The 18,909-nt window shown below is 41.7% G+C and overlaps 1 protein-coding gene across 12 annotated transcripts in view; it reads right to left on the bottom strand.

Annotated features, from left to right (window-relative positions):
* The window catches only part of LOC109644685 (rho GTPase-activating protein 12-like), a 39,772-nt gene that overhangs the window by 20,180 nt on the left and 683 nt on the right, over positions 1 to 18,909 (bottom strand). For all 12 annotated transcript variants that reach the window (XM_069510817.1, XM_069510813.1, XM_069510812.1 and 9 more), the window contains exon 2: positions 12,290 to 13,070. In XM_069510817.1, the coding sequence (XP_069366918.1) occupies positions 12,290 to 12,997 (708 nt within the window). In that variant the 5' untranslated portion in view covers positions 12,998 to 13,070. The remainder of the gene's footprint in view (positions 1 to 12,289; positions 13,071 to 18,909) is intronic.

Here is an 18,909-nt window from a genome sequence, read left to right as displayed (position 1 = left end):
CATCTTATAGAGGACATGACATAACCATCAGGAGGGGCTGTGAAAATCCTATCACCTTGTCAACTTCCTTCAGTTATGTTTCATTTTGGAGTGATATCTGGTATCTTATAGTTGATACCGCTGGTTTCTAAAAGTCAAAGTGAAGACTAGTGAAGATACTCATTATCATTTAAATATTTCTGTGTATTTTGCTCAAGGCGAAATCCTGTTTCGACTGGTCTCTGCAAACCTTGAAGAATGTGGTGTCGTTGAAGCGAAATAAAAAGCAGAAATACTCTCGTATTTTGTGGCTCCTCCAGCTACACGGAACAGGCCACGTGTCCCTGTCTCCTAACAGAAGCATGTCTCAACAGCACACCTCTTTATGGAGGAGGAGGAGAGTAAAGAGCAGGTATGAGGAAGACAGAGGCAGGATGAGAGATCCCTTAAGGATGATCCTTCGGCCCGTCTGTGGCATGTCTGGACTTCTCCTTTTATGAGCTCAAATGCTGAGAAATGATGTGCAAAGAAAACCATTGACAGGGAAAGCACCAGTACATGCAAAGACTTAAATACATTTAAAACAGTAGGGCACACACCTCCGCCAAGGACCAACAGTTCCCTTGAATCAAATCAGCCAGCACCAAATTGCACACTATAGATATCAGTCCCCTAAATGTGCCTCTCAGTTTTTGAAGTGGTTTAAAACAAAAGTAAGAAAACAAAATGCAACCCCTCCATTGGCAAGTGCTTCCAAACCTTAAAACCTGTGTGATCATCTGGCTGCTCTTTTTTCTAAGATTCAAGCTATTGACTTGGTCATAACAATATTAATATTACTGTTAAACATTATTATTATTATTCAATAGTATTCAATTTGTTATAAATCTAAATTATTGTTAACTATATGTTGAAAAAACCTTGCCATGATCAGGGATGTCCTTCGATAGTTACTCTCTTGCGCTCTGACCTTGATTATGACCTCGTAGATGCTGGTGGATGTTTCTCTTTTTTAACAACACCACTCTCTGGGAAAAACACAAATAAAAAGCTGTTCTGTCTGTTCTGACTGTGTCCTTCAGCTGCAGGGCTGAGTCAGGAAGGCCGATGTTCTTTCACAGCTTCTCTCGGCCTGAACACATTTTATCTCCTCTACCAAAGTTGATAAAGGACAAACGGCTCCGGAGCTGCAGACGTTTGCATATTGCTTAGATTTAGTCTCGACACTTTAACTGATACGTTTGCTCTGTGAAGCAGAGCAGCAAGGACAAGGATCAGATCCAGCTCGCATTTTAATAACAACAAATTACCAAAACACAGAGCAGAGGTCCCGTCACAGAGAAGGCTTTGTGAAACTGAAAGATAACGACAAGCATTGTGTGATTTCACTTTGTATTCAACAAAGAGCACGAAAATCAAACTGTCCTTGAGGGGAAAAAATGCTTGTTTTTGCCTGTTCAGAATACCAGCCATTCACTGGGCCGGAACCTGTATTTCTGGTCTTGAATGCAAATGAACCAAAACGTGCATCACGTCTCAGACATCATAACAAATCTGAACACGGCACAGAACTTGCTCAAGTTGAACCAGTTCAACAGGACAAAGGGGGCTTGCTGAGTTTTCTTTGTGTGATTTGAGTACATTTTACAGTCAGCAGCAAAACTCTATGTGGATGACGTGAGATGTTATATATGCTATTAAGTTGTAAATGATCAGAGGTAAGGAGCAGAAGGGAAGAGGAACAGGAGGAGGAAGAGGCAGGCAAGTCTCCTAAAATAATCTACTAATCTAATCTGAAATGGAATTATCCCAGGGGCACAGTCCACACAGGACGTTAAGGAGCTTTTATCGTGCAAGAGAGGAGCTGACATTAAACCAAGGAGAGCTGATAGTGTGCAGCCAATTCCCCAGCAGGACTCTGCAGGTCCATCCCCTCATTCTGTTATCTTTGTTCTGCCGAAATTATTAAAATCGCTGTGTTTCAGACGGTGAGTTTGAAAGCTGATTTCTTCACAGTCTGACGAATAAACGCAGGAGCTGTAGAGCTGGGTTTGAACTTGCAGGTATGTGGTTAAAGGTGGAAATGTGCATCTATTGCGCCACACTGAAAGCTAACGCTATCATTGTGAGGAGGGAATGTTTCAGCAAAAGCTTGGCCTTAACATGTCTGAGTTATGTAATTTAGGGTTTAATAGCTAGAGAAGCCTTGAGCTATGAAGAAACAATAAAGCTTGTTTCATTTAGTACAAAGAAACCTAGAAAAGACATTTAGTTGTTCAAACAGCCCGTTACTCATGTGGTGGAAACAATTACCTTACTCATTGTGACATTATTATATGCTCATATCAACACCACAGATCTAAATCAGCAGCTGCTACACGAGAACATTTTATCCAACCGTCTAAAAATCTGTAGCAATGATCAAGAAGCATAGGCACAACTATAATGCATGCAGTTAGCAAGCAAGTTAACCTGCACACAAAGATGAAAAGGGAGCCACACAATGCTGACTCATTCCCAGCTCCACATTTATCAAACACAGGCATGATTCAATCACAAAAATGATCTTGTTGTTACTGAAGGACTGTGATGGTGTTGAGAGTTTCACTCAGCACATGGAGTTGGACTGTGTGAGATCTGATGACGTGATCTATACACAATCACATAAATGTTTATTTCTGATTTTTTTTTTAAAAACAGAAGCTTCGGTCAGCCGTACGCATTGCACAGGCCTAGAGCTCAGCTTAATCACGGATCATCCTGTCATTGATCCTCCAGCAGTTAATATTACTACCATTTACACACTGCGTTCTTTATCCCATGACCTCTGCCCTGTGTAATTGCAACTTCACTGTAAACTCATTTACTGAAGATGCAGAGACCCACTGATATCAAACCTTGAACTTGTGACGTGAATAAGAAACCCACTGTAAGCTCTGTGGGGAAAGTAGGTCTTTGTAATTGAAGACTAAACCGGCCTAACACACATTGTCCTCCGTTAAGCTTTAGCTGCAGAAACCCACACAACGTATGAATGGTACGTTTCATTCATGTTACAAACCCTGGAACGTGCGTGAACCTTATCTTGATGTTAATAATATTATGGAAAAATGACAATAACACAGAAAGGGTATTTTGGAGAAACAATAGGAGAGAAAATATAGATTTTTCAAATATAAGACAATATGAATAAGAGAGAAAATTGCAATCAAACTAGAGACAAGTGTTGGTAAGACTGAAACAGCTAGAGAGGCTTTTGTGAGTTTGTAAGTTTCCTATTTGCAGATTAAATACATTTCCTGAACTGAGGAATTTCACAATAATCAGATCATAACTGGTCTAAACGTAGAGTAAGACGATAAAAGTCTTCCCTTGTTGCACAGTTAATCATCTCTGACTTTCAACTTCACTGAGGCCAAAGTGCAAACAAAGACGGCTCTTTCTACTGAAAAGTGAGAAATTACAGCTCACACTGTCATCAGGGAGACAGGCATGAGTACACATGGGCAGGGCCACAAGCAAACCTTTATTTACACTGGACCAAGAGATTATACGGTGGAAGCGGTTCTCTGTCATTTAGTGGCTGCTCAGATATACACGTTGGTTCGGAAAGAACTGATCTCGGTTTACAAAGAGGAGCATCTGAGCAGCTGCAAAAGCAGAAAGGCATTTTTGTCATATTTTAAGAACCGTGAACTGTGAGTTATGTTTTCCTGTTAGATGAAATGTAACTTGTATTTCTGGTGGCATGCACCAAGGTATAAAAGGAAAATGCTTTGATCAACTTCTTCTGTTAATAATGTGACATGAAATAATACTAATGACAAGCTGCGGAGAGGCGGCACATACCCTGTGAGCACTAGATATAAATACACTGCAGAGGTATCTTAGAAAATGTGTTTTTCTGACCTGGAGCTTTGAACACAGAATGGGGCTAAATCTATACCGAGCGTCTAGCTAAAGCAACTTGCAGGGTAATACAATTGATTCAGTTTATAAAAGGAACCTTTAAGTTAATGGATTGAACCGAAAATGACGTCAAAACCGTAGCAGTGACTAAAGCTAACGTTTTCATTGAGTTCTGAAGAGTATGGAAAATAGAGCACACATCTGTTAAACATCATGTTCAACGCAGTGATTCTACCTGTTAAAAAATAAAGTGATCACCTAAAATAAATGTATATATGTATATACACACACACACGTATATATTAATACACAATGTTCTGTCCCGTCCGCCACTCCACTTTCTCTCCGTCCCGTCTCCCATCATTCTCGGCTGTCCTGAGCTCATCTCACCAGCCAGCTGTCCAAACAAATGTTATGTAGCCGGCGCTTATGTAATGAAGCGTGGCGGGTGCTTAGCGCATCCTCTTAGCCATCCTGTCGCATGCTATCATCACTTCAAACATCTCAGGACACACGGCTGAACCTCCCGTCTCTTCCTCCGGGCTACTGATTTTATGGATTTGGTGAAAAAGTGTGTGGGGTTTCAGCGATCGATGTTATGGATCACTTTGAGCCCTCGAGCTGAGCGAATGGACGAGGAACACATGTCTGCCCTGAGCTGGTGGACAAAAGCTGCAAGATCAGCTACTGTGTGTGTGTGTGTGTGTGTGTGTGTGTGTGTGTGTGAGAGAGAGGGACATAGACACAAATACAGAGATGAGAAAGAATAGTCACATAAGCTCTGAGAGCCTGTTTGAGTGAAAGCTTCTGTAGATAACTTCAGCTCCCTGCTCGCATGACTGGGATCAAAATATCAGTGCAACATTAGGAAACACGCTTAACGCGCTTCATGTAAACATAATTCTCTCAGAGTGAAACAAACACTAAATGCCACAAAGCCAACATCCATGTGTGCATCTGTGTGGACAAGAGGCTCCTCCAACGTGAAAAGCTTTGTTATGAGATGGATTTCGTTCAAAATATTCACAGGCATCAGTCGCTGCAGTGCAATTACTTTTAAACAGTGGGATACATTCAATTGAGGGTTTTGCTGACTTGCCAAAAAATGCACATGAAGTTGCATGAACACACTGACGCCTGAGGCATCTGAAGTTGAAGGTTTGTGTGATAAAGAAGCTGCCTTACCGTCTCATTCTCATCTGGGTACATACTGTCCCGTGGCTGAGTTGCCGCTGCAGAGGAATAAGTCAGGCGGGCAGCCGGCTGGGTGCTGACGAGGACACCGATGATGCAGAGGAGCCTCTGCCTATTCACAAACTCTCTCCCTGACTGACATGTCACTGTGGCAAACCAGATAATGTGACTCCGAAGCCCTGGACGCACTCAAACACACACAGTGGCTGATATTCTCACACACGTTCTTACATAAACAGAGAGAGAGAGAGAGAGAACACAGAGCTCTGTGATGCTCGCTCTCTCCGAGCTGCAACAAAACATACTGCTTGACCGGCTCTCCTATAATGCCATAATGCCACTATTTACATCACACAGCACAGGACGACCATCTGACATAATAACCAACATGTGAGGACACACACACATACACACACATCCAATTGAAGCTCCCAGAGGGATTAGGAAAAGCTCTATAAAGTGAAGAACAGCGCGCCCCCTGCCCCTCCACACACACACACACACACACACACACACACACTCTTCTTTGTCTCTAATCAAAGAAGTCATACAGCACATAGTAACGATTTACACTGGATTATCCCCCATAATCACTATCAAGGATATTTATACGCTGGCAGTTCTGTTTTGTTTTTTTCAAACCTTCTATCTTCTATAACTCCTGCACCTCTGGGAGATCATTCTACATGATGATATGAAAAAATATACAAGATCTTCTTCTGATCTCTATCCGTCTCCCTAATAAAAGTTGATTTCTGCAATTAAAAAACTGAAAGCTGAAAATCCTCACATCTTAGTTGCGATTTTGACACAACTCCCACTTCCTTGTTCAAGCTCTGGAGCATCACACGACCGCTAAACAACACCTCTGGGTGTTTGTTAATTATAATTTATCAGAGATACATTTATCTGTTATACTAGATCCAAAATCACAGCAATACTGACCTCCTGTACCTTAAGGGTTTACTCATTTGTAATTAAAAACATGCTGATGATGACAAACTCTTTACGAAATGACAACTTGATGCTACAATACATCATGTAAATCTGTTTATGTGTAATATTAGTGTTTGTAAATGTAAATTGCAATAAGCTGCAAAGCTTTAGGCAATAATGGCTTTACTGTATGTTTGTAGCAAAACCCGAGGAAGTGGTGTCGCCACGTGTTTTTTTATTTATTTTTACACTTCACTGTACATCAGGTGACAGAGCACAGTCATGCATATCAACCTGCATCCGTGACACATTAAATAAGTAACGTATTAATTCAGTTATCTACAGACCACTGCTGACACTCTCAGCCATTTCTCTTCAGTCATTCTAAGACTCACATATAAACAAACACAGCCATGCAAATGTGCTCATACACACACCCCGAGATCTGTCAGGGAGCTGGGCCATCTGCACCCAAGCCGGATCAGTTCATCGGCTGGCAGATAAAATCCAATGAGGCTTCCAATCAGGGCTCAGAGTCACTTCACGTTGGATTAGCAGTCGTAAAATGCTACTTGTCACCTCCTCTGACTACATTTCTAGAAGGCTAAATATTTATTTGAGATGGAGGCAGAACAAAGACAAAGACAGAGACACAAAGTGAGGGTGTCAAACTTGGCTTTACCCATGGTCTCTGTTACACAACAGCGAAACACACTGCAAAGGAGTGGGTCATCTGCCAGACCGCCTGCAGCTCTGCGTGTGTGTCCCAGGTTGATAACAGTACAGAACAGTACTATAAGCCCCTTGGGAGTGCTTCATAGCATCGGTGATGAGTACACAGACCGACACCACCACAGACTGCAGTGCTCCACCGAGACTTGAACTGAATGAACTGCTGTTTGCTGACGGTGATTTTCCTGAAAGGAGACATCTGGGAAGTCATTCTGAGGCTTAAATCCAGAAATACATCTGAATCCACAGCACAATATGTGCAGCAAAGATGTTGTCTCCATTAATTGGAGCTAATGCATTTCAAGAAGAATGATTTTAACAAAAAGAATTTTATCTCACCTGCAAAATGTGTTTAAACAAGGTTCTCAAAAACAGCTAATGTTCATATTTATTCATCTCACAGGATAGTGCTCTGACTTTCTTTAGTTTTAGGATTGTTCTTGTCAAGAAAGTCACCTTGTGCTTTTAGAAACCATAACTACAAAACAATAAAAATGATTAATAAATAAAAATACTCCAGACTCATATTAACCCAGATGTGAGAGAACTGGGTTTGTGGCAGAAGTTTGTAAACCACAAACAATCTGGCAGGAAACATGACGCAGTAAGATAAGATGAAAAGAACTGTGGCTGTAACAAAAACTCTTTGAGCAAATGTTGGAAGGATAAAAAGTCTAGAAAAGTGTGTTAATTGCTTATTTAATTTCAGTGCGACGAACACTCCCCTTCTGTCAACATCAGAGTAGCCCAGAGCAAAGCGTTCCTTTTTTCAGTAGAAGCATGCGTGATACATAAATACAGTCCAACTATTATCATCATTGCTTTTTCTATAAAACAAAAGTTTTCTTATCAGTGTGTATCAGGAAACATTAACACTGATACTGAAATGTCAGTGAAAGGCTCATATCCGCTGATTTAAATCAGCCAGCTGATGAATCGGGCTCTGGTGCACTTGGTCTAACTCCTGTTAACAGATCCTTCAGACTTTGTGTGTATGAACACATTCGCATGACTGTGTCTGAATAACTGAACATACAATGCTGAGAGTCTGCAGTGGAGAGTGAAAGACTGGATTAATAAGTTACTAACTTTATGTGGTACGGATGTACGTTAGCATGCATGGTGTGTGTGTGTGTGTGTGTGTGTGTGTGTGTGTGTGTGTGTGTGTGTGTGTGTGTGTGTGTGTGTGTGTGTGTGTGTGTGTGTGCTTGTATTACACCATCTCACTCTTTACCGCACATGAAGTAATTGAACATTGTGTTCACACTTCCTGGCACACTAAGAAATCAGAGAAAGGAGGAATCCCGCTGAGATTCCTCAAAGGGTTTTAGCTGATTACAGCTGTCATAAAGAACGATGTGAGGCTGTGGGGTTCGGGTTGGCGTTGCCGACTGTGACGATCAAACGTGTTGAGGGTACAGAGAGGGAGCTGACTCTTTTGTGTTCGCCCCGTTCAGACCTCGTATTAACATGCATCTGGGGACATCCAATCATAGACTTAAATAAATTACTAGGTCAGCTGACTCAAGCCCCTTCTGAAGACATACATTTATCGAAGAGCTTCTACTGTTGCTCTATAAATTCTTATTAATATTAATATTTAACGAGGGGACAGAGACTGTGAGTTTGACAGGATGGGCTGAGTGAATCTGTGCTGAGAAGTGTAAAACTACAAGGTTGAAAGGGATAAAAAAAAAAAAAAAAGAGTGTACAGTATGTAGTACAGTCTGTGATGATCCTGCACGAGGAGAGACGATGAAGAGCCGAGTGGAGGAGGCCGTGCAGTGAAGCAACAAATTAAAAGACACTGAGACCTTGGCAACCATTATATTCAGTGGCTGGAGGGAAACATCTGCTTCAGTGGATTCAGTGTCAAAACCACTGTGGCCAGGGGCTTTAAGACATCTCAGAGGGGGACTTCAACATTTTCTCACGAGGGATCGATGGCTGATGGTCTGGACAAGACCCTCGTTACAAATGTTGAGACATCTTGTTCCAAACATTCCCTTCCTCCCTCCCTCACTCTGTCTTTCATTTCTTTTTAATCATGTTGCAGCACGTCTTATCTCTCACCTGATCAATACAGATTATTTTTGGGGCCAACGCTGATATAGGGGTTATAGATATTAGGCAATAATTCCAAAGATGATGTCATTCAGGTTTGGAACCGATACTCGATTCCAAATTAGAACTGAACATACGTCCACAAAGACGTGGCTACTTAGCGGGAATTTTTAATTCACCTGCCAGGATTCGTCTGTCTACGTTAAATGCTGAGACCAGAATCAAAAATCATTGTTTACCTTTATGTCGTGTGACTTTTAACAATCTGACTGTTGCATGTAGCTCAAACTCAACTTCAGCTAAAACTTGACCTGACCTGAACTAGCAGCGAAGACTTCAGTTCCACACTCGAAGCTACTTCACAGCCAAAGCTCTTGTAAAAAAAACAAAAAAAAAACACTTAACTTTGAAGAAGCAATGGGGGCTGGAATTAAAAGCAGAACTTTGATCACAGAACAATCTGCTCCCAGGGAGTTTTGCGCTCAGGTTTTAAAAAGAATTACAGAGGAGGAAAAAAGCTCTCTGAACTAGCTCATTAGCTCAGTCACAAACAGGAGTAAGTTCATGCAGTTTAATCAGAAGATATATTTGTACAATCGACTTCTGCCTTTAACGCCTCGTTTGTTGAGTGAGTTACGCTCCAACAGAGGAGGGTCAAATTAAACTGGACTGTGCGGCACAGTCTAATGAGCTATGATATCTTTCTCCATTTCTTCACTGGCCTGAACTGTTGTTACAAGCTGTTACTCAATGGTGTCAGAAGTCATGTGTCTAAAGTTCAGTGTAGGGCGTTCATGCTCACTGGAAGTTTCCACTGAAATGAACAGATTTTGTCTTGTATTCTTTTTAAATTCTAATATGAAATACAGATGAATAAATGCCTGAAAACCAGTCCCTGAGGTTGTATCAGAATTCAGTCAAGTGACGTAGAGACAAATGTCCATTTTTGCAATATTGGTAACATATCTTTAAGACCAGGAAGACAATAAGACACGATGCAAAAATCCCCCAAAATGTCTGACAAGGAAGGGTTGATGTAACCACAACCACACAATGTCAACATCAGTGGCCAATGGTTGCGTGAATGGTATCAATCTGAACAATCTGTGATGTTATCTTGGACAGGACGTAAGAGGGGATATCATTTACGTAATGAAGCTCAGAGACGTGTTACATTAGTCAGCGATACGTTCCCTTTATCGTTTGTTGCATTCCATTGTTGACACAACTAACTCTCCCAGTTGTTTGCTTTTTAATTCTATACATAACTTTACTATATAAACTCTCGGCATTGTCCATCCCATAGTTTGACTGTAGACATTCTCATATGCCTATTCTTTAAGAATCCCACATCCCAACGGTGCAGGCAACTGAAAGTGACAAGTCTCACAAGTAGTGACGAAGTAGGGCCTTAGTGTCGGGTCCAGTGCAGGAGATAAGAGCCTGGTAAGGAGTTGAGCAGCTTTGCAGACACACTTGTCATGGCCTGATGATTGTGAACTTATCAGAAGGAGCTGCATGAGCTTGCACAAGGAGCAAAGCCCTGGCAGCTGGAGACATAAACACACTGCTCTATACTTTCAGCAATGAGGCTGCTGGTTTGGTTTCTCGTTCTTTAAATCTCCTGCTTTGATGGTCACTCTGTTTACTTAAACAATGACACTGAAACAACGGAAATAGGTTAAAGTGACACATGAGAGGAGAAAAAGTGAGAACAGAGATGGAGGAGAAGCAGAGAGTCGTCATGTTTTAGGAAGTCCTGGCGCTCAGCTGGGGTGTTATCAGCGGCCGCATGCTGCCAGGGCCGAGGAAAAACAAACAATCAACACACTGAAACTAGGACAGTTTCACATCACCATCGAGATCACGTGAGCGCAGCAGGACTACGGACCCAGCTGACCAAACAACCATGAATCAACTGAGGAAAAGCAGAGTGTTTACACGTCCTTCCTGTCATACAGTGGATGACGTGGAGACGAGGAAATACATGCTCTCTGCTCTCTAAAGCAGGACACCACAGTGCGTTAACACACTCAGGCATCCTCAATGCTGCAACATGACTCATTGAAACACAACTCGCGTCAAGAGAAATTAAGGCAGGAGATGGTATATCCCCCCCGGCACCCACAAAATTTGAAGGAGCAGAGAATATGGTGCGATCACAGATGCATGAAGTTCTATATTTTTTCTCATGAAACCCAAAATATCAAAAGGAATCGATTCGGTACCTGAATAACATAACTGTGTTTCACTCTCAATGCTTTTTCATGATAAGTGCGTTTTAATGGGCAATTAATTTGTTATTTCTATTTTTTTATATATACTTTATTTAAATAGGTTTTGCTTCTGACATGTTCACGTCTAACCAATCAGAATAAATGATTCTGACAGTGTTATTTTGAAGCATGAGTAGTAGAACAACCTCCTGCTCTACGTATTACTTGCAGTCCTTTAATTAATGACAGTGCTTCTGTCATTAACTGGGAAATCTGAGGGATTGGTGACCAGAGATTGTGTCTTGTGCTGTATATGATAATTGAACTTGCGAATCAAATGACTCATGGTATGAATAAAAAGAAAATTACACAGAGTGTTCTTGCAGACAAAGCTGGACTCCTTGTATACATAACCAAAAACAAGCTCGACAACTCTGACCTTTCTCCTGCCATTGACACGAAATAAAGAACGGCCAAAGGAAGCAACGCCATTGTGGACTGAATGGCTTTTCAGTGCCAAATTTAAAAGTGGATATGTTTACTTTTAGATGACCTTCAACAAACACATCATACTGAATCACATTTACGTCATTGTGTGATTTAGTGTTAGTGAGAGCAAAGACAAACAGGAGGGCAGCTGTCCCCTGCAAGCTTTGCCTTGGGTGCAATAAAAAAGTCTAAAAACGAAAATGTAAGTATCACTAGAGATAGATAAATACTTATACTGACTTATACTACATTGATATATAAATATTTGAAAAGATCTTGGAGGAAATTTAGATGTCTGTTTAGGTCAAGAGTCTTTTCGTCAGATTAATGTAAACTATGACAAAACAATATTTTACGTGTACTTTCCTCTGAATTTAATGTTTTTATAATTGACCAAACATGTTGTGAGTCCATTACAGGTTTAACCCCAGGATTTGTGGGTAATGTGCCTTCATTTGTTGAAGTAATATTTTGTAGATTTCATGCCACCACTGGAGATTAGCATATTGACGGCTCCACTGCATGACATGTGCAGACTCTCCTGATATCTGTGGGGCGATAGAAGCATGTATGCTGCTTCTTTGTAAGGTTAATTGTTGGTTTTTATTTAAAACAGCAGTAGTCTGCTGTTTAAACTGAAGTAGCAGAAGTGGAAACGATGCAGGAATGAGCCAGAGAGTGAAACTGGGTCTCAGAACCAAAATTAGCCTCAAGTTTCACGTGTGTGAAAAGAAGCCCTGACACAGATTTTTGAGTTGGCCTGTTTTTACCTGGAGATGTTCAGTGGAGGAGCTGCTCAGTTCGTCTCCAGACTCAGAGTCGTTTGTGCGTCTCTCTTCCTCTGCAGAGTCAAAGTGTTGGGTGCTGTCCACGTCCAGCGGCGCCCTGGCCATATCTGGGGATCGAGCTCTGGAACGTGGGAGAGTGCTGGAGCTTCCTCTGTGGCCCGGCTGGGCACCTCCACCTTGGACCAGAATGTCGTGCAGAGCTCGGTCGTGTTCTGTGGGGGTGGTGGGGCTGGAGGGGGCGTGACGCTGGGAGCTGTCCCTGCGCTGGCTGGGGGGACTGAAGTGCCCCGAAGAGGCAGTTTGAGCCGAGGGTGATCGTCGATAGTTGGACTCGTGTCTGTGAAGGTTCTCAGCAGGATGATCCTGGAGTCCCAGCTCCAGGTTGGTTGGCCTTACCCAGAGCGCACCCCCACTTTGGGGAGGTGCGTTGCCGGTGGCGGCAGGAGGATGTGGGATGGGTTTGAGAGGTGGCATGAGAGCTTTGCGGACCTCTCGGACGTACTGAGCAGGTACATAAAAAGCTTTAGTCCCCTCCTCTTTTCTCACTTGCCACCAGTCCTCATTGGTTTTCTTGACCAGCATGTAGCATTCCCCCTGCCGGATGTTGATGAGGCGGTCCTTGGACTTGTACTCATAGTCATACTCCACCTCGATGTAGACCTGTCCTGGGGCAATAGGCAGCTCCGCCATGACGCCTCCGACTGTCCACCAGGCAGCTCACCGCAAGAGGATGATGTTTATTAGCATGGCTTCATGAGCAGACCTGAAGAGACACAAGGACACTGAGCTTAAAATGCATATATTTTAATTAAAGTCATTTTAAAACTTAAAAACTTATTAGCACATGGAGCTTGAGTAACAATCAGATCATTTTATCACTATCTCAAGCTTTGGTAACGTATTTATAAATCAGAAGATATCTTTCTTTTTTATCTTTTTTCTGTAGAAACACAGGATATACCACAGAAAGACAATCATGCCGAAAGGCTGTAATCCTCTTCAAATGCAGAATGTAAAGTCCACTCAGAGCACATGAGATTAGAGAGGAGGGGAAACGTTAATGTGACTCACATGGTTTTATTACACGACTGTTTCTATGAGAATCTGACTAACTCTGTCCTCCCCCTCTTCCTGCCTGAGAGCTACTCAGGCATGTCTCTGCTGAGCGGAGAGATCAGTAAAACCTCACACATACTTTCCTGCTGGAGTCACATCTGCACACACACACACAATCACACGCACGTGCACTCTGACAACATGAGGCGAGGCTGCAGCACACCTTGAGCAACCTGAACTTTGAAGCCTATCTTTGTTTTTTTCCCGAGCAATCATAAAAAGAATGCTGAACCGACCGTGAACACAAGAAGCACGTTAGATTAAAAGGTGTCTCCACTCTGTAGTGAACTTTGAGAACAAACGTGACTCTAATAGTAACAATCCATCGACCAAATAGAGACAAAAAACAGAGGCTAAAGTAAAGAAATGTTTTAGTGTGAGTTTTGCCGTTGGGCAGGAATGTGAGGTGATGAGGTGTTGTCATACCGAGCCTCAGGCTTTACCTCTGTGCACAAGCTGATTTGATAGAAAGAGATGGGGCTGCAGTGCTACCGGTGTTAGCTGGAAGCTAAGTTGTGAGCAGCAGTAATAGTAGAAGGAAAATAAATGTTTCATGTTCCAAAAAGTGTAAAAGTTCATGTCTTAGTTTTGTATCTGGTCTCTGTAGTGGACAAAACTGAGGTTTATGAAACGTCAAACAAAAAGACACCTGAAAAATGTAGGACAAGAAACCACAACCAGGAAGAAGATAATATATTTCCTATTTGTACAATTACTAAAAACCACTTTGAATTTGTATTCATATTTATATTATTGTATATTCAATGCTTGACATGTTGTTGGAGATAAAGTAACTCATGCAAAAAATGTAATGGTCCATGTTTCTTCTCCATTTCAAGCGATAATCCGAAAGCATTAAATATACACTGTAAGCAAGTAAACATGCCACACACACCAGCAAGAAACAGTGCAGAGAGTAAATCAGCAAACTCATAACTACGAACAATATTTATCCCACTAATTTCCCCCAGTTGAACGGAGAATGGACAGGAGGTTTGGTAGTTATAGACATTTTAAATTAAGATCTTTAGTGTCCAATTAACAGATTTATCAGTCAACAGAGAACTGATTAGCAAGATAATTAAAACACTTATAATAACAAATGCTGAGTTCACCTCAAACATCCTAAATGATTACTGGGAACAACGATGTCTAATAAAACGAGACGAAAACAAAGCCCCCCCCCGCCTTGTAAAGATTATCTCATGTTGTAGTTCATCTTATTTCCCCAGACATCCAAAACAAAAGAAAATGAGCTTCTATGAACTTCAAACCCCGGCAGGGCAAGAGTCCAGACAGTGGTTTTATAGACAGCGGTTCAGTCTGAGCTGCTGCTCTTTATGAAGTGGAAGGATATTACAATGTCTGTAGCAGTTAGAGCAGGATATTACACAGTGGATCAGACAGACACAACAGCGACTCCTCAAAGTCATCCGTGAGTCACGTTCAGTGAAATGTTCAAAATCAAGTTTGATTTTCTTTCACATTCACAGATTGTCAACATTGATTTCTCATAAAATTATTTATCCTGTTCTAAAAAATCCGGAGTTAGTGAATTCTGTTTTCACAAGGGGACCGTCCTGCCTTTACAGTTTCACAGATTCCCCTGGGAATGAGTCATGGATCTTTAGGGGACAGATAACGAGACAGATCTGGATTTAGCGGATTTAAAAGTGGGTTCACGAGGGGACTGTTGGGCCTCGGTGGGGGTATGAGCTTTACTAAGAAAGACACACGATGACGTCTTTCACCAGAGTCACATCTCCGTTTCACTCTTCAAGCTTCATCGCTGCTAATTGGGCACCAACCAATCACAGAACGTCAATCCTGATGGATCCATGAACTGTTGAACGGTTACACAAGATCTAATATACAAATCACAGAATCTACTATTTTTTTGACAGAAAGGTCAAATGTGTCACATCCACCAAAAATTATATTTTGCAAGAATCCACAATTACAGAAACATGGGAAGTATCATCATTACACACACACACACATAAGGCAACATGAGTTACGTCGTCTTATTACCACATGATTAATCAGTCATGTTTTCGGAGCTGTAACCGTAAAGTGATTGCTGAACTGTAAACCTGGGTGAGGCAGCTGTTATGCAACACTTCTGTGGCGTCTCTGCAGCGCATCTCATTAATTATCTCGACCGTGGCAGCTCGCCACAGTTCAATATCTCCCACCACAGTTTCATAATGAACCGAAAATACTTTTTTTTTTTACACTAACATTTGCACCTCTTTCACTTTCAGTGGAGCGTTAGCATCATACATATCTATCATTAGGTGAGACGTCCACAGCACCTGGATTAGCCCTGATACAGTGACCAGAGGGATAATAACAACACTGTGGATTACCTCTCTCACCAAATCTACTAGCTGCTCATGCCATCCATTAACCAAATGAAACACCACACAGGCTCAGATACTAATTCACAGCTCACAGTGAAAATACCCAGAGCAGAGCGGACTAATGGAGCATTAGACTGGGTGATGGGCGTATCATGACAGGAGCTGGCAGCCTTCTTCATTAACCTGTGACCTCCTAATTCAGCTGGCTGCCCTGACAGGAGGAGGACTGTTCCTTTTTTTTTTCTATTTCGATCTAATCCTTGTGCTGAAGACATGTGGACTCCAGGGAACAACAGACAACAAACCTGCCGAGCTGCAGCTAATGAATGTTTTTACTTTCAATTAACCTGCCAGCTCTCTTCTCAAATAAAAGAGGAACTGTTCAGTGAATACAATATCGGAAAGCAGAACAAAAATATGTCCATTAATGTTTTATTTACGTAAACTTTCCTCTTTTTTTTTTTAAAGTTCATATTTTTTTGTATTTGTGTTTTTTTTATTCATAGATATTTACAACAAAAGTCTATGGTTAGACTCAAGCCTCAACTACATCTCTTCTCTCTTTGATAATTATATTATGAGTCACTCATTTCCTTTTTTTATCTTTTGATTATCAAAATAATTACTTGTTATTTTTCTATTAATTACCTGCAGCTCCTCTAGTCACGTTTTACAGAATAATGAGCCTTGTTCATAATTTTAATTCTTTTTGTGAACTTTATTACTGTTCATTATTCATTTTAATCGTGTGAACCTTTTTTTAAAAATCCAGTTAATCCATCCTTCTCAACAAAAAAACACCCAAATGTCTCCGTCCAAATCATTTCCTGACACTAATATGATCTAAATGAAAAACTCTGCTCTGAATATGTCACTGCCCACATCACTTAAGCTCAGCAAGTCTTCAGATAACACACATACAGTATTAAGACTTGTGGAGGACTCTTATTCTTCATACTGAAAGGGATTTAGAAGAGTAAGTACCTGGGGGCTGTTGTCTGTTTCACTTATCCCTGTCTAGATTAAGTGCCAGCATCAGCACCGCTATTTAGCAGACTGCACAAATCTTCTCTGAGTCCAATCAGCAAAATAAGAGGAAGCACCTTAATCTAATGTGATGGTAATAAGATTTACTGGAGGGCTTGAGGGGTGGATGAGTTGGCCGGAGGAATAAAAACCATCCCAGAGCAACAGGACATGAAGACGGGGCCTTGGTCGATGTTTTGGAGGAGGCAAAAGAAAATGTCTCCACGACTGCTTGAGTTCATCTGGGCTGAACAATCTGTCGTTGTCAGCACATGTAGGAAACACACCCTCCAATTTTTTCGTGCCTCAGCAAAACAGAAAGCAGCAGCTTGGATTTTCTTATTGTAAATACGTGAAGTGTTGACATGGACAACATGAGTCTCAACTCTGCATCGGGTCTCACATGACTCCTGTTAGGCAGAATGTTTCTGTCCGGGGTGGGCAGCGACTGATTACTTCCAATGAGTACAACTATGAACTATGATTTTTTAATTCACAAACTTCACTGTCAACAGCTTGTCCCTGGAAAGACGTGTTGACTTTCAAAGTGAACAAGGTGAAAACAAACGACAGCGTGATCCCTCATCGTGATGATCCTGAGGCTTTAGAGCGACTTCCTGTCATTTGTTTAGCCGCCGAGACACAACTTTACTTTTTGATTGACTCCAAAGACCGTGGATGAAGATGGACGACGTGACGACTCCCCGAAAGTGAAGCCCAAACATCCCCTGGAGCCTGGCTGCAGTATATAAACCTGCCTCCTCCGTGTTAGTGGATGGGGCGTGGGCCAAATCAAGAGTCAAAGTACACATTGAATAAATTGTTCTCAAATATGGTTAAATGTCGTTTCAGGTGGTTCTCACGACACTGATGTTCAAGTGTTTCTGTTTCTTGAGCAAAGACACGTCGTCCATCTTTATTTACAGTTTATTGTTCATTCTCGGCGCCACAACAGGCAGCTTTTATACATAAAACCCACTGGACTCTTACTGCTCAGCAGGCAGACAGACATGCTGAGTATAGTAACTACCTGGGGAGGAAGGTGGAAACTAGCAGGTAAACAGGGACATGCTGTATATTTCCATCAGGAGTTGGAGGAGCTGGTTCAGAGTGAATATTGGACTCGAGCATAGACTGTATATAAAGAGGACTCGAGCAGAAGCGGTGGAGTTGTGCTCTGCGACCTTCACTTGCAGACACACCAAATATAGGCCCGCGTTGCCCTGAACAGCTTGGATTCAGCACAGCCTGTCCCAGTTAGACGCCTCTCACCACAACTTCCCTCGAAACTCAACTCCCCATGGTCCTCTGCCACAGTCACAACCGCAGTGTGTCACACTTCGACAAACCACAGCCGCAGCTCATTTAAAGTGGGTTTCATGCGAGGAATGGGAGCACGCAACGTGGATAAAAACATGTTTAGAGACAGGTGGGTCACAGACCGCAGGACTGAGAGGAGGCCGTGGACAATTCAGTATATCAACACCTATAATGAAGTTAATTCGTCTCCACACAAACTCAAGTTGTTTGACAAATGTGGGGGAAAGTTTTTGAGATGTGATTCATCGTGTGCAAATACTCTGAGATGCAATTAGGATTTAACATAATAGTTTTTCTTTCAATTACATCACCAGTTTTTAAAATGTCCCAAAAGATAAAACAACCACAGAAAAAACACAATAATCAAATAATCCAAATCAATCACATTTCAAATTTAGCTGCCGATTACAATTCTGTCAACTAACTTGTGATTTGATCAATGCAAAACTTTGGTTACGACAGCGAGAGTCAAATCATTTGTTATAAAACTTTGTGGTCGTCGTTGTTGGAAGGCAGGTGAGTGAATGGACACGTCTGCACAGATCGAGAATCTGAAATCCATTCTGACAGTTGTCAAACTGCAGGACTGCTGCACGGTGACAGCTTCATGCTGCTGCTGCTGACAGTGGAGCAGAGACACGATATCAACACTTACCACAAAATGTACTCACATCAGCAGCAGTGTCACAAAGGTCCAATATGTATAAAACCGATATATCGATGATACACGAGTGCGAGTAATCGATCAGATGCATCGCGATGTGAAAAGGTTCATTT

The sequence above is a fragment of the Paralichthys olivaceus genome, chromosome 16, assembly GCF_024713975.1.
Source record: "Paralichthys olivaceus isolate ysfri-2021 chromosome 16, ASM2471397v2, whole genome shotgun sequence".
In the NCBI taxonomy this organism is placed as follows: Eukaryota; Metazoa; Chordata; class Actinopteri; order Pleuronectiformes; family Paralichthyidae; genus Paralichthys; species Paralichthys olivaceus.
This window is presented reverse-complemented; position numbering and strand designations above follow the sequence as displayed.